At 33.0% G+C, this 17698-nt stretch overlaps 1 protein-coding gene across 1 annotated transcript; it reads right to left on the reverse strand.

Annotated features, from left to right (window-relative positions):
- Window positions 1-5399: 5399 nt before the first annotated feature.
- On the reverse strand, window positions 5400-6743 carry LOC144997806 (dehydrodolichyl diphosphate synthase 2-like). Its single transcript, XM_078957668.1, has 3 exons — window positions 6297-6743; window positions 6139-6206; window positions 5400-6038 (listed from the first exon to the last, which is right to left on the reverse strand). Exons 1-3 carry the CDS (start codon window positions 6660-6662, stop codon window positions 5600-5602), a joined length of 873 nt encoding a protein of 290 aa, XP_078813794.1. The 5' UTR covers window positions 6663-6743; the 3' UTR covers window positions 5400-5599.
- Between the last annotated feature and the right edge of the window lie 10955 nt (window positions 6744-17698).

The raw sequence follows: 17698 nt of genomic DNA on the forward strand, positions 1-17698 counted from the left end.
ACCAAAGAATCTAGGGAGGCATTTCATGGTGTGCAATGAGGTAAGCAATTTCACTTAAATTTTCCCTCTTTTCTGATTCATTTATTCCAGATTTGAAATCTCACTTTGAAATTTTATTGTGGAAGGGTAAATACAAATATTGGAAATGGTTGGATGTAGAACATGTACAGATGCCTCTAATGGAAGTGGTGGAGGGAATGAAAGCTGAATTAGTAGCATTGAAGACCGAAGTAGAGAAGGTGAAGGAAGACATGGAACAAATGAAGAAGGAAAAGTACTCTGATGCCATTGCAATGAAGGAGAAAATATATAAGTTTACCATTGGATTTCTTTTTTTGATCATCGTGTATATGATGAAATGAAGTCAAATGATGTATTGAAAGATGTTGTTTGAATAGAATAGAGTTGTTATCTTAACTTCTTGTTGGAATGGAATGAAGTAACATTGATCGTAATGGAATCACAAAGAAGTAATTTTGACTGGAATGTAATTATAAAGAAGCATACATATTAACTGCATACATATTAACTTTCATTGGAATGGAATCACAAAGAATGGAGCCATTATCTCAACTTCTTGTTGGAATGGAATAAAGTAACTTTGACTGGAATGGAATCACAAAGAAGTATTTTTGACTGGAATGGAATCATAAAGAAGCATACATATAACAATGAATACATATATGATTTTGACTGGAATAGAATCACAAAGTAGCATACATATAAAGAATTAGTTTTGACTGGAATGGAATCATACATATATGATTTAACAATGAATACATATAATAAAAAAGTAAGTGAATGTGGTAGTTGGATTCATTGAAATACTCCATTAATATTCGAAATTAAATAAGTTTTTGTCTGCATACACAAAAGTAGTTTCTAGGTAACACAAAAGATTCCTGCATAGACAAAAGAAGGGTCACCATGTGCCCATACACCTACTTGATAGTACCATAGAAAAGCATAATAAAAAGACTACTACTTTGTCTTTACATCACAACTGCCTTACAAAAGATATTCCTACCCACCCACTACACACCTACTAAATTAATCAATAACTGAAGGGTTATCTGCATTGCTCCCAACCCCAAGAATCTGCCTCCTTAATGCTTGTTTGATGATCCGTTCAGAATATTTCCTCCTTCCACTTCTACTAACTGGGACCCTTCTTCTTGGCATGGGGACTGCAGGTGGTGGTGGAGGAGGTTGTTAGGCTGCAGGTGGTGGTGGTGGAGGTGGTTGGACTACAGATGGTGGTGGAGGAGGTTGTTGGACTATAGGTGGTGGTGGAGGAGTTTGTTGGGCTACAGGTGGTAGTGGTGGTGGTGGTGGTTGGGCTGCAGGTGGTGGTGGTGGTGGTTGGGCTGCAGGTGGTGGTGGAGAAGGTGGTTAGGTTGTAAGTGGTGGTCCTTCATTGCCCCTGGATAAACTTAGGTCTGCTCCACTGCCCCTGGATGAACTTGGTACTGCAAACAACAATTAAAATGTCAATTCTTTGTTCAAATGATGTAATGTTTTTAAAAATATTCACCTGATGTATTGCTTTACTGGTTAGATGGACACTTTTTCTTGTTATGACCTGGTTCCTTACGAATACCACACTTTATCATGCTTCCCCTTCTTGAGACAGTTTGTCTACTTGGTCTAGTTAACTCTCATTCAATTGCATCCCTCTTCCTTTTCACTGATGGCCTACCAGGTAATCTTCTTCTTTTGGGAGGCAAAGGCTTATGGTATGGAACATCTGGCCACATATCACTACTATTGAGAGGATTAATGCTATATTTGTAGCATTCTAGGTAAGCCTCAGTAGTGTATGATTGGGACACATATGTCTCTGCATCATGATATAAGTAAGAGATTGCTGCCACTCCATGTAAGCATGGTATCCCTGTAATTTGCCATATTCTACAGGCACACTTCTTTGCAATTAGATCCACTCCATATGCAACATCAGTGAATCTAACCTCATACTTTTGATAACCACAAGGTGTAACTCCCCACAATTTGTTTAAAGAAAAAAAATATAAATCAATAACACATCCGCATAATTAACATAAGCATATTAAAGTAAAAAAACTTACCTCTGTTTAACCTTCAGCTCTTCTATACGCTTCCTAATAGTTGGTCATATAAGCAAATCCCATTCCATTCCTTCAACTCTCTGAGTGTATATCCTTTCCATCACAAATAACCTAATCTCCTCCAGCATAGTGATTATAGGTCTCCTTCTAGCATGCCTAATAGCAGAATTGAAACTCTCACTGACCCTATTCTCCACAGCATCACAATCTCTTCCTTCTTGAAAGAATGCCTTAGACCAGGTAGTAGGATCTTTGTATATAAGGTAATCATAAGCATGAGTATCAATAGATTTGATCTTCTCCATTACACCTCTAAACTTCTCCACAGTACTAGCCCTTACAGCCCTCCAAAATAACTTTAAGTATGCTTGACCAGTAAACCTTTTATTAAAATTGGCCACAATGTGTCTAGCACATTGCCTATGTTCAGCTTCTGGACATCTTTCCTTAACTGCTTGTAATAACCCCTACAAATCACAACATCATTATGAGTGAAAAAGCATAAAAATAACCTAGTACTAACCTTGTGTCCATCAGAAAGAAGGGTAATGCCTGCACCAAGATCACCATTAATGTCATCCATAAGCAAATCTATGAACCACTTCCATGTTTCTTTATTCTCAACACATACCACAACCCATGCTAAAGGGTAGATGTGGTTGTTTGCATCTCTCCCAACAGCTGAAAGAACTTCTCCTCTAACTATACCCTTTAAAAAGCAACCATCAAGCCCAATTACAGGCTTGCACCCTTCTAACCAACCATCCCTTACAGCTTTGAAACACACATAAAACTTGGAAAACAAAGTTGTGGAATATGGCATGATGTCTACATCCAATCTCACAGTAGACCCAGGATTTGACCTGATAATTTCCTCACCATATGACCACAATCTCCCATAATGTTCAATTTGACTTCCTTCAATCTCTTGTAATGCAAATTTCTTTGCATTTCTGCATTGCCCCACACTCACATTTATGTTGAATGTTGTTGACACTTTAGCTTTCATCTTCCTTGCACTCATTTTTGGGTTCTCTATAATTTGACTCATAAAATGTTTCCCTATCCATCTATAAGTTACAATTGACCCAAACTTAAACACCCTACAACAATTATGTTCATTCACTAGAGATTTGATCTGAAAAGTCTTTTCTTTACTCATCCAGGAGGCCCATAGTCTGAAAGGGCAAGATGGTGACTTATTCTTTTTGCAACATTTCACTAACAATCTATTAGAGTCATTTTTTTCAAACCATAGATCATACCCATTAGCAACTACATAATTGCTTAACATATGTTTAAGCTCGGTAGGGTTAGAAAATCGCATACCTATAATTGGTTTCATCTGATCCCATGGCTGTCTCTCATCATACACAGGGTACTGGGGTGGCACGTATTCATCATCTTGATCTTCACTCTCTGTAGGTTCACAAAGGATGTTTAAAAATCTATCATGTGCAGTTTTGTTTGCTGGAAATGGATAGGTAGCATCATCTTCTTCATGATCAACAGAATATGAATCTTGAATAACTGAATCCCCATCTTCATCTAAGTCTTCGTTTTCACTTTCACTTTCCTCAGCCTCAATCCAGTCGAAGATAGGTTCATTATGTTGATCCACATATACATTCATTCTTTTCTCATTAGCATACGCCAAATCCAAAAATTCCTTGTAATCACCCTCGTTCACCAGTGTATGAATTCCAAGACCTAAAGACTCTTGTGGAAGGCAGAAATAGATGTCTTTGCTTCTCGATTTGGTGAGCTTGTGAAGGAATTCCATGAATTGCTCATACCCAAACCCACTGAAGTCAACATCTCGCACTGATGCTCTGTCTGGATCAAAGTAAACTAAGGGATTGGGGGCAAACTGACCATTGTAGTGGAAATCTACTACAATGAAGTTCTGATCAGTAGGATTTGGAGATGATGCCATTCTACAGAACGATTGAAGGAGACGAAGGATCGATAGAGAATTTTGTGCCCTAGTCGAGTTTAAGGACCAAATGAGACTTCGGGGTGTGGTTTAACGAGAAGGAGATGAAAAATCGGGACCTACATGCCACCTCTTTTGCCACGTAGGATAAAAAAATACACGTAGGATCAATAAACCCTTTGAAACCGGCTAAACCCGGTCATAAGGGGAAAATTAGCACAATTCAACAAGTTAAAGGGTTAATAGAGCACGAAAAAAACTTCAGTGACCAAATGTGATCAAATTCAAAAGTATGTTACCCTCTCAAGTCATTATCCCCACTATTTATTGGAGTTTGAGTTTTTTAGTTCTTATAGTATAAATAGCTGACACTATTTATTGGAGTTTGAGTTTGAGACGAAGGATCGATGGAGAATTTTGTGCCCTAGTCGAGTTTAAGGACCAAATAAGACTTCGGGGTGTGGTTTAACGAGAAGGAGACGAAAAATCGGGGCCTACATGCCACCTCTTTTGCCACGTAGGATAAAAAAATACACGTAGGATCAATAAACCCTTTGAAACCGGCTAAACCCGGTCATAAGGGGAAAATTAGCACAATTCAACAAGTTAAAGGGTTAATAGAACACGAAAAAAACTTTAGTGATCAAATGTGATCAAATTCAAAAGTATGTTACCCTCTCAAGTCATTATCCCCACTATTTATTGGAGTTTGAGTTTTTTAGTTCTTATAGTATAAATAGCTGACACTATTTACTGGAGTGAGCCTTAGTGTGGAGTGTAAAAATAAAAACCCATTTTTATTTGATTTCTTGACATATTTAATGGTGTTGTTTCAATGATTTTAAATTTATAACTTGTTCCAACTTTCAAATTTCCCTAGATGTTGTGGCAGTCATTCCAGTTAAAAATAAATAAATAAATAAATTTATGGGAACTATAAACTGAATTTATTCTATTATGCTCGGTTTTAGAGGAATGCCGTATTAAATAACCATGCTCGAAATAAATAAATCATTTTCTATATGTAATTACGTTTCACATTAACTTTCTTTTAATTTACACAACAAAGTGAAATTTTAAATGAAACTTATAGAAAAAACGCAGACAAACGGTAAATATAAACCTTTATTTATTTATTATTTTTTTTCTCTGTATCACTAAAGAAAGCTAAAAGAAATAGACGCACCCCGAAATAAAGGCTGAAGACTTATATCTATATACGGGTTAAAAGAAGATGGGCCTATAAAGATTGGGCTATCTAATCATGGCTAAAAGAACCCAACCGAAATATGTAACAATGTTTTCATTATAGTTATAGAAGCATAACATACAATATTTTACTTCAAATTGTTTAAACGGTTTCAACGTAATGTCTAATTTAGTATGAGTAGCATTCACAGATAAAAAAAAAAAAAAAACATATTGTTTCATAAGCATACAACCATAGGCGAATCGACTTAAAAAACCTTTGTCCAAGAATAGCATTTGAACAAGTCGACATCACCAGATCACCTCAAAAGTCTAATTAAGCATATAACATCTGTTCAATTCTTACACCATTTAAAAGAATTTCAATTCATGCACCATATCGCCTTGATCTCTCTTGAAAAACATGTAAAGCACGTAAGAGTTCATCTTCTCCAAAATCTGGCCAAAGTGTTTGAATAAAGTATAGTTCAGTATATGCCAACTGCCACAAATAAAAGTTGCTCACTCTAACCTCCCCGCTAGTCCGAATAAGGAGATCAGGGTGTGGTAAATGCATGGACTTCATACCAACTTCATTATCAATCATTAACTCATTGATTTCTTCGGGTTTAACCACACCATCTTTGACCTTTAGAGCTATGGTTCGACAAGCTTGGACAATATCATACTTGCCACTGTAATTAACCGCTATAACAAGATTGAGTCGCGAATTGTTCTTCGTGGTGTTTTCAGCATGTGTGATAACTTCTCGTAAGGATTGTGGAAGCTTTGATACGTCTCCCATGACAGAAAGCCGGATATTCTCCCTGTTCGATCAAGCAAATGATCAACGTAATTCAATCACAGTTCTCTTTTAAAATTGGATTATGGTCGAACAGTAACATGTTGTAAGCAATAGAAATTTACCTATCCATATAAGCAATTTCATCTTTTATTTTATCTCCGATCAGACCCATGATGAGATCAACTTCAATCTACCACAAACAGAAGCAACTAATCGCACGATTAAACCCATAAAATAAGTTATGAAACTTGAAATAATCTAGTATCAATATCACACATACTTTGGGTCTTAACCAGTTGTCAGATGAGAAGGCGAAGACGGTGAGAACCTCGATTCCCCACTTACGACACAGATCAACCACCGACTTCAAGGCTGCGGCACCGGCCAAGTAACCGGCCTGAGGCATCAATCTTTGAGAGCGAGCCCATCTTCTGTTTCCATCCATGATGATTGCCACATGCTTCGGCATTAACTCACGACGGAGTCCCTCGGGAGTAACAACTGGTTCCTCCGGCGAACTGTTTCCAGCGTTGCAGGCAAAATGAACTTTGATGGATGCATGAAAACAAGGTTTGTTGGTTGATTGGGAGAAGCGCTTTGGAAGGTAAGAGCAAGGAATGGGTGAGTAGAGGGAAAGAGATAGCATTATGAAAGACCAATTATGGGGATGCTGATTGGAGGAAGATGAAGTAATAACCAGGCACAAGGTATATTCCGGATGATTGCCAAAATAATTACATTTGAGTAGATATATAGTCACACTCTTGAACCCTCTCTTATATTATGGATGAAAAAAAAAATCAAAGATAATCACAATGATAATGTGAAACATATATATATATATATATATATATATATATATATATATATATATATATATATATATATATATATATATATATATATATATATATATATGGGAAAAGTGAATATACTCTTAAGGGTATATAAGCTTAGGTACCCAAACATATCATAATACATAATTTTGTTTGATATTCTCATTTTAATGTTTTTAAACTTCAACCCTTAACTTGATTCAACCCTTAATAGTGAAATTTTCGAAATTTCACTATTATTTTTCTTTTACATCGCATATTGTTTCCGAACACCTATTACGCTATATATATTTTAGTTGAAAATGAAAATTTTATAAGAGAAACATAAATAGGTAATTTATAAAAATAATCGAAGTAATCAAGTTAGAAGTTAAATTATAAGAACATTAGACAATTAAAATGTATTATATGATACAAAACGACGTAATATAGTGAGTTTGGGTACCTAAACTTATATACCCTTAAGGGTATATTCACTTTTCCCTATATATATATATATATATATATATATATATATATATATATATATATATATATATATATATATATATATATATATATATATATATATATATAAAAGGTTGACATCGGTTGAATACCCATAGTTTTCCGAGAACTCGAGAACTAAAAGTGGAACGTTAGATCAAAACTAATTCGCATGATCGCAATCTTATCGATTTCATTTAATGTTTAATTTTTTGTGTTATTCTACATGTTAATAGAAATGTCTAAAAAATTACATAATAAATCAAATTTTCGGATTTTTTTAAAAATAGTATTTTTTTTCAGTTTTTTATTTTTTAAAGTGTAGATTTTTTAATTTAAAAAAAAAAAACATGAATTTTTGAAAAAAAAATTCAGTTTTTTGCAGATTTTTAAAAAAATAGTATTTTTCAGTTTATTTTTAAATAGTATTTTTCAGTTTTTTTTTTAAATGCAGATTTTTTAGTTTTTGTAATGAAAACATGAATTTTTGAAAAAAAAATGAAAAAATATTTTAAAAAAACTGCATTTTTTAAATACATTTAAAAATGAATAAAAAAAACTGGTATATTTACAAAATGCTATATTTTTTTAACCAAAAAAATCAACATTTTTGGTACATTTATGCATATTTTTACAAATGCATATATGCATTTTTCATATACTATAATATTTGTAAGAAAATCATAATAAAACTCATTTTATTTACTAATCTATAAACACAATACAATAAGTATTTTATTTGATACAATATAAAATATAAAAAACAAAAAAAATGCTACAAAATTTCAAATCATTTTCATATCTTCGTGTTAATATTTTCATATTTTCTTCAATTTATCGTTTTCCACCTCTTCAATATTCACCACAATTTCTTCCAAATCTACAAGAAAATTAAAAAGAATTTGATTGGTGCAAAAACACTCACAAAAATATATATGTGATTTACACGTGAATCACATGTAATTCATATGTGATTTACATGTGAATCACATGTGATTTACATGTGAATCACATGTAATTCATATATGAATCACATGTAATTCATATGTGAATTTCATGTAAATCGCATGTAATTCGTATGTGATTTACATATGAATCGCATGTAATTCATATGTGATTTACATGTGTGTCACATGTGATTCACATGTGAATCACATGTAATTTATATGTGAATTACATGTGAATCACATGTAATTCATATGTGATTTACATGTGAATCACATGTAATTTATATGTGAATCACCAAGCATGAGAAACGAATTTTAGAAAGTAATTGTAAAGTGGTACATAGCAAACAATCAATTTTAAGTTCTACATAGCAACTTAGCAAGCATTGATTTTCAGCAAAAACTTGATTTTCACCAACCTGTGTTTACTTAGCAATCAATCGATTGTAATGAACCATCGATTTTCTGGAATCAATCAATTTTCACTGGAAATCGGTTCATGAAAAATGACAGCTCAATCGATGGTAAATACACAATCGATTCTACATATCAGAGAGAGAGAGAGAGAGAGAGAGAGAGAGAGTCACTTATAGGCACAAGAGATGGAGAAGACGGAGCAGTCATAACATCGATCTGTCGGATCCGAGGGAGGAAATGAAGATATCTGACGGATGTGAATGCGATATCGCTCAACTCTGCCAGAGCATCACTTCGCCTTTTGATTCCACATCTGAGTCGAACAAAGTTCTATAAGGCAGTTTCAAGATGAGATCCGTAAAGCTGCATGAAAGATCAGTCAAAACCCTAACGAGCTTAGAGTTCTCAAGCTTGAGATTCAAAGCATAGGCAACATAAGCGAGAGCAACTTGTGATCATCTGCTTGCTTTCGGATTAATTGTTGATTACTAGTCGTTGTGGATCGTTGACGAAGGTAGAGGTGCTCGATTGAGGGAGGGAGGAGATAATTGATGGAAGGGGTGTGCGTTAGAGATGGAGAGCGGAGGGAGGTGCTCAATGGAGTTAGGGAGGAGGTTGATGGAGTTGGTGAAGAATCGGAAGATGGAAACGAGCGATAGAAAGACTAATTAGGTTGGGAGCAAATTACGAGATCCCTTGAATGCCCTTATCTTATTTTATTAAGATACCCTTCCTTGTTTTTTTTTTGTTATTTATATTACAAAACTTCCATCAAAGATCTTAGCCCTTAACTTTTTTAATCAGACGGTCCACTTTTAATTATCAGGTTCTCGGGAAAATATGAGTTCTCAAATGATCATTGCTCTCTCTCTCTCTGTCTCTGTGTGTGTATATATATATATATAGGAAAGATCATTTGAGAACCTATAGTTTCCCGAGAATCCGAGAACTAAAAGAGGAGCGTTACATCAAAAAAATGATGGTCAAGATGTATTGTGGCATTTTTGTAAACAAATAAAATAGTAAAAGGGTGGGGGTATATTAATAAAATGTCACTGAGGCTATTTTAGGGATAATAGAAAATGACTCAGGAATAAACTGATCATATCCTTCTTCCACGAACCAAGAGAGCGGACGATGTTACCTTCACCTTCGTCAGATGCATCGTCGCCGCCTCCACCCCCGTCAGATCGTTCTGTCAAATGTCATCGTTGCTGCCTTCGATTCCGTCAAATCGACTTCTCTCATATTCTTCACTGACTCTCCCTATCGTCCGCCTCCCTTCGCCCTCCAATATCCGGCCCTCCCGGTGGTTGAATCAAATTTCATCTTGGTTGCTCTATAGATCTGATAGATATGGAAACGACCTTCCGATCACATTTTAGGTTCACCTCAATTTATCTCGACTGAACTGATTCACCCTCTGATGTAAAATAGTCACTTGGAAAATAATCCAATGATGGGATCCATATGACTACCGATCAACTACATGATTTGTTGATGAGTTCCAGGGCGGCGATGGTGCATCAATTTCAAATATTGAGTGTATACTGGAACACATTCTTCACAAAAGGTATCCGATTACTAAAACAATTCACTAACTCCGATCTACAGCGAAATTGAAAGAGGATTATGTTTTGTTATCTTTATGTGATTAATCTTCAAATTCACGCTTATAAGAAATCTTACAATTGTGGTCGAATTAACATATGTGGAGAATAATTTAAGAACTAGTTGTTTTCATTTGAATATTTGGTATGAAGATTGTGAAAACTGATTATTTAGATGTGTAACCTCATCTAAATTAACTGATTATCAAACTATCTGATGTTGGTTCTTCAATTTGTAATGCTCAACTTGAAAATTCACATCCAAATCATAATGGATCTAGATTTCTTGCATGTTGATTGACTCTCTACATTCGATTTATGTTTCAAATAGTATCATATTTTGAATTTGGTTTCGTGATAGTGGTCCAACTGTTAAGTTCTTCTTCCATTTCACCTTTCTTTTGATGAATTCTCTGTATTACATCTTAATTTCTTATTTTATAATCCTTTTTTTTACTCTATAGTTTGTTGTAAGTGAGGGGAAATCAAGTTTAGGACATAATGTTGCTGGTATTGATTAGAACTTCAATAGTTGGGGAGGTAAGCTTTGGATTTTAATAGTTTTATAGATTTTATTTTATCAAATCAAACTTTTTATTTAATATAAATACTTTCATGTGATTAGTTAGTGCATGTAGCTTCTTTTGACATCTTTGTTGGTGTATTTTAGGTGTTGATGATGGTTTCTACATAGATTGAGTCATGATATTCATGTTGCACGAAAGGCCAGACTCGTAAATATCATTAATACATATTTTTGTCATATTTTTCTTAAATGATTTCCAATAATTGTATCAATATTTCCACTCTTTCTTCATGTAAATGATTAAGTTCTTGTTATCTCGAAGAGGCTTGATCTTGTTCATAATGTTAAACCACTATTTATTAGTATTACTTTACTGTGCAACCGAAATATAAAGCAAAAAAGAAAAATGAACACTATTAAACTACCAATAATACTTTTAATAAATACTCCATATCATGTAGATCCTTTTCTTTTTCTCTTACCTTATCATTAGAAACATGTTTATTTCCAAGAATTACAGGGAATATTGCTCCTTTTGCAGCATCTGTCTCTGCTTTCAGGACATATAAGTTCTTGTTTCTTTCTTCCAATTCAGTAATGGTACACTCCTGCAACTCCTCTTTTGAAATCTTTAGAAATACCTACTACCCCCCACCTATGTTACAAAAACAGTTGCAACATCTAAGTTTCAACTTGTTTAGAATGTCATGTTAGTGGTGGAATGTAATACCATGATCAGTTGAATCCAGTTACAATCACCACCACTTGATTTTGTTGATTTATTAGAATGATTGAGTTTAATAACAAAAGATACTATATTATTTTCATAAATTTAAGTATCTTTGAATTGTTTTTCACACATATTTCTATCATAATTTGTCAGCTTTAGAGTTTTTTATATTGCAATTGAATTGTTTTCTACTTTTTATATAGTTGGAAGAGTTGCCTTTCCCAAAATCTTCGGAAGATGTTAAAGTATGTTAAAAGAAAAAGGCAGATAGAAGATTAGTTTGTTGGCTGCCATAAAAGTTTTTCCTCTAGGATTTGAATTCTCATCTTTATTGCATCAACTGTCATGTTCTGATTGTAATCTAATATCAAACCATTTTGCATTGGAACAACATTATGGAGCTGGAAAATGATCAAACAGAAGAATCCTCCTTGTATGAAGAATCAAATATAAAAGATACTTCAGATAATGATACTCATCCATTCGGTGACCAAAGATCAAAATGTGCAGGTATATAGGTACTAACTTGGTATCTATACATGTACATATTTTTTTTCACATAATTGTTTACTAACTTGGTATATATACATGTACATATTTGTTCACATACTAACTTGGTTATTCACTTGTGATTCACATATGAATTACATGTGATTCACATGTAAATCACATATGAAAGACATGTGATTCACATGTAAATCACATATGAATTACATGAGAATCACATGTAATTCAGATACATTTAAATCACATATGAATCACATGTAAATCACATATGAATTACATGTGATTCACATGTAATTCACATTTGAATTACATGAAATTGACATGTAAATCACATATGAATTACATGTGATTTACATGAAATTCACGTATGAATTACATGTGATTCACACGTAAATCACATATGAATTATATGTGATTCACGTATGAATTACATGGGATTCATATGTAAATCACATTTAATTCACATATTAATTACATGCGACTCACATGTAAATCACATATGAATTTACATGTGATTCACATGTAAATCACATATGTATTTTTGTGATTGTTTTTACATTAATCAGATTCTTTTTAATTTTCTTGTAGATTTGGAAGAAATTGTGGTAAATATTGAAGAGGTGAAAAATGATAATTGAAGAGAATATGGAATTATTGGCACGAAGACATGAAAATGCTTTGAAATTTTATAGCATTTTTTTGTTTTTTATATTTTATATTGTATCGAATAAAATATTTATTGTATTGTGTTTATAGATTAATAAATAAAATGAGTTTTCTTATTATTTTCTTACAAATATTATAGTATATAAAATATGCATATATGCATTTGTAAAAATATGCATAAATGTATCAAAAATGTTGATTTTTTTGGTTAAAAAACTTATAATATTTTTTAAATATTCCACTTTTTTATTGATTTTTAAATGTTTTTAAAATAATGATGTTTTTTTTTAAAAAATTTATCATTTTTTTTTTCAAAAGTTTATGTTTTTTATAAAAAAAAAACTAAAAAATCTGCACTTTTTAAAAAAAAAAAACTGAAATATATTATTTTAAAAAAAAATTGAAAAATACTATTTTTTTAAATCTGCAAAAACTGATTTTTTTTTTCAAAAATTAATGTTTTCTTTAAAAAAAAAAAAACTAAAAAATCTGCACTTTAAAAAATAAAAAACTGAAAAAAAATACTATTTTTAAAAAATAAATCCAAAAATTTGATTTATTATGTAATTTTTTAGACATTTCTATTAATATGTAGAATAACACAAAAAAATTAAACATTAAATGAAATCAATAAGATTACGATCATGCCCTTAATTAATTAGTTTTAATATAACGGTCCACTTTTAGTTCTTGGGTTTTCGTAAAACTATGAGTTCTCAACCGATCTCAACCCTATATATATATATATATATATATATATATATATATATATATATATATATATATATATATATAAGATAAAAAGTATGAATTTCTAGATTTTTAGAATTTTTTTCGATATATATATATATATATATATATATATATATATATATATCGAAAAAAACCTCTAAAAATCTAGAAATTCATACTTTTTATCTTCTTTCTATTGATATAAAATTTGATATATTTTTTTCTTTTTTTATCTATTCAAATTCACATTATGAATGAATTTGTATCATAAATCATTAATTTTGTATAAATTCATTGTATGAATCTACTTAGATTCACAGTATGAATTTGCATAGATTTCACAGGGTGAATCTATACAAATTCACAATGTGAATTTAAACAAATTCACAGTGTGAATCTGAACAGATCAATTTTTTTTTTATCAAATTTAATATCAGTGGATGAAGGATAAAATTTTATGAATATTTATATTATTAATTTTTTTTTTTATGAAAAATTTGCTCTAAAGGTTGAAAAAAGATTGGTTCTTTGGTTCTATGGTTTAAAATGGTTCCTTGTTGAACTCAACCCTATATATATATATATATATATATATATATATATATATATATATATATATATATGTAACATCCGGATTCCCAAGTATATTATTATAATATTTTATTTTTGGAAATTGTGAAGGAACTCGGCGAGTTGATGCTTAGACTCGCCGAGTAGGATCGCGGATTATCATCCGGGTTTGCGACTGGACTCGGCGAGTCCATTAGTGGACTCGGCGAGTACACGCTGTTTAATGAAACCCTAATCCCCCAGGGTTGGAGCCTATATATATATATATATATATATATATATATATATATATATATATATATATATATATATATATATATATATATATGTAACATCCGGATTCCCAGGTATATTATTATAATATTTTATTTTTGGAAATTGTGAAGGAACTCGGCGAGTTGATGCTTAGACTCGCCGAGTAGGATCGCGGATTATCATCCGGGTTTGCGACTGGACTCGGCGAGTCCATTAGTGGACTCGGCGAGTACACGCTGTTTAATGAAACCCTAATCCCCCGGGGTTGGAGCCTATTCAAGGGCACTCATAGTCCCCCATTGTGACTATCAGTCCCTTGAGAGAACCCTAAGTGAGCTAAATCATTTGGGAGGAAGGAGAAGCTATATTTGATCTTTCCATCTTTGTTTTAGCAAGAAGAAGGTGATCAAGAGTAAGAGGAGACTGAAGGAGGTGTGATTCTAGTGATTTCATAGTCCAGAGACTTCAACTTGAGGTATTTATTCAGACCTTGTTCAGTTTTGGTATTGATTCTTAGAGTTAGGGTTTTCTAACCTCTTTTGAGGATGGTTATGTGGAGCAATTGGTCCCTTCTCGAGTTTATGCTTTGGATCTGGACTCAAAGAGGTCCAGAGACCTTAACCCTTGGAGCTTTATGAGTTATCTTGGGAGTTATGAGCTTAGAATGTCATTTTTGGGCCTAAATCACCAAATGAGACCATCTAGATGATATATGAGCATCAAGGTCTGGACTTTACGTGATTATTATGCTTGGGAAGGCCAGATCTATGGATTAGAGGAACAGATCTAACCTCAGGAGGTCAATGGAGTTTGTGCATGGCATGTACTCACCGAGTTGTTCTTGAGACTCGGCGAGTTGAGTCGGGGTGGCCCCGCGATTCATACCTGGGGACTCGTCGAGTAAAGGGAGGGACTCGACGCGTTAATCGGGACTAAAGAGTTAAGTAGACACATGTGGACTCGCCGAGTTGCCCAAGTGCACTCGACGAGTCGGGTTAAAGTTTGACTGATGACTTTGGTTGACTTTTAGGGTTTGGTCAACAATGAGGGCCTTTGAGCCAAAGGAGGAGTAAAATGGTCTTTTACCCTTCTGAGGTGCCTAGAGAGGGTTGAGTCTAGTTCTGAGAGTTATATTCATGAGAGTATTACTTTATGTGTTTAGGCAGAGGCTAGATCGTATTTCTACCGAGTCAGTGATTTACCGGGACATCTAAGGTGAGTCTTCTCAATATACTTTACCTTGAGTGGTAATTAGAGTTATGTGCCAGAGTTATCGTATGCTATTATGTGATGTGTTGTACTACATTATTTCTATGTGGTTTATATCATATGTATATCAAAGTATATCAAAGTTAGAACCGAAAGGTTCACAGAGTTAGGACCAGAGGGTCCACAGAGTTAGGGTGTCACACCCCCAAACCAAGGATGGCGGAAACGTCCGAGGGTGGAGGACTTCATGTACAGTATCACAACAACGTGTATAATAGTGCTCAAAGTAAATACAACCATCATAAATATAATTGAAAAAGTTACACCAAAGTATATGTTTACATGTTTCAAAATCAACTACATTATGATGACAAAAATAAATTGTTGACGGTTTAACGTCTCATCCTCAAAGCGCTGAAGTTTTCCTGTTTCACTGATTTCCTGAGAATACAAGTAGTTTTGAAAAAGTGTCAACAATTAAGTTGGTGAGTTCATAAGAGTTTTGTTTGAAGTAGAAAACGTTTCCTTGTAAAATCGATAGAGTTTGATTTCAGAAAATCCAATATTTTCTTAGTTAAGTGTGAACACAATATTCCTATATGATGTATTAATGACCCTAGAATGACCCATAGATTTCTCCTATAATCGTCCAGCGTATATAAGTTATATAAGATTTAAGTTAGATAAAACGTTGAATATAGTGGGTCTGCCCTAGGTCCACAACCCAACGAGGAACAGGAGATGAGGCGGGCCCCACCAATTCTAAGCCAATCAAGACTAAATTCTTATATGACTCAAGCATATACGCTCAACGATTATAGTTGAAGTCTAACAATTCTAGATGAGATATAGTTTTAATATCATAATAAATATTTTATGTGAACCTAGTACTTTGTATCTGTACCCCTTTTCTTTTTATAAATACCCGGTACTTTGTATTTGTATCCCTTTTTGTATAAAAACCCGGCACTTTGTATTTGTACCCCTTTTTGTATAAAAACCCGTCACTTTGTATTTGTACCTCTTTTTGTATATAAACCCGACACTTTGTATTTGTACCGCTTTTGTATAAAAACCCGACACTTTGTATTTGTACCCCTTTTTGTATATAAACCCGACACTTTGTATTTGTACCCCTTTTTGTATAAAAACCCGGCACTTTGTATTTGTACCCCTTTTGTATATAAATCCGACACTTTGTATTTGTACCCCTTTTTGTATATAAACCCGGTACTTTGTAACGTAAATGATCATAAACTATACCTATTATAATTTATCAAAATGTTTGAAATGTATATGCAACCTAACTATACTTATTATAGTTTAGTATGTTTATTTGTGGTGTTTAAGAACCCTTTCTATGTAAGTCAAATGTATAGTACAATATAGTTATGTTTATCTTGCTTTGTTTGGTACTAATGGTTATGATGGAGGATTCTTATAATTTCAGTGAGTGTTTTTCTATTATATAATTGTACCACTACAAGAAATACTTGTAATATATGAAGTTATCAAAGATTTAACACTTTGCTCAACATGTTACGAAGTGTTTTGAAAGTTATAAGCTGTTAACTAACTCTAACCTTTCTGTGCTATTTTAGAAATGTCATAGAAAAATCATACGAAATCGAAAACTAAATCCGTAAATTCAAAGAGTTCCCAAAATGTATCTAGTTTACTCAAAATTTTTATCACGGTTTTTAATGACCTCCAACTTGGGTGAAAAAGTCCATAATCACAGACTGGTCCGGATTGATGTTTGAAATGATAGGCAGTTTTGTAAAAATCACCATAAATTGTAGAAAAATCGTATGGAGATGTGCAAGTAGTCATTTTAAATATAAGAACTTGAACTATTTTCACCTAATACAGTTTTGAAAACTAAAATGTTTAAGTTATCCAAAACAGTCCGTGAATGGGGTCCAACTTTTCTGATGAAAGCTATTAGAAATTTTTAGTTATGTTCTTGGTGTTTTGACTTCTATTCCCCCCGCCCCCCCCCCCCCTAAAAACTTAAGAAAACATGAAAATGTAGGGGTATAAACTCACCTTGAGTGATTTCAGTAGATGGGTGATGGAGAAAAGAAGTGTTCAACTCAAGAACACTTGGGAGATGCTTGAAGATTTGAGGAGCTAACAACAAATATGACGATATTTGTGTAAGCAATCTATGATTTGAGTAGAAGGAAGT

The sequence above is a fragment of the Lactuca saligna genome, chromosome 5 (assembly GCF_052625555.1).
Source record: "Lactuca saligna cultivar CGN05327 chromosome 5, ASM5262555v1, whole genome shotgun sequence".
In the NCBI taxonomy this organism is placed as follows: domain Eukaryota; kingdom Viridiplantae; phylum Streptophyta; class Magnoliopsida; order Asterales; family Asteraceae; genus Lactuca; species Lactuca saligna.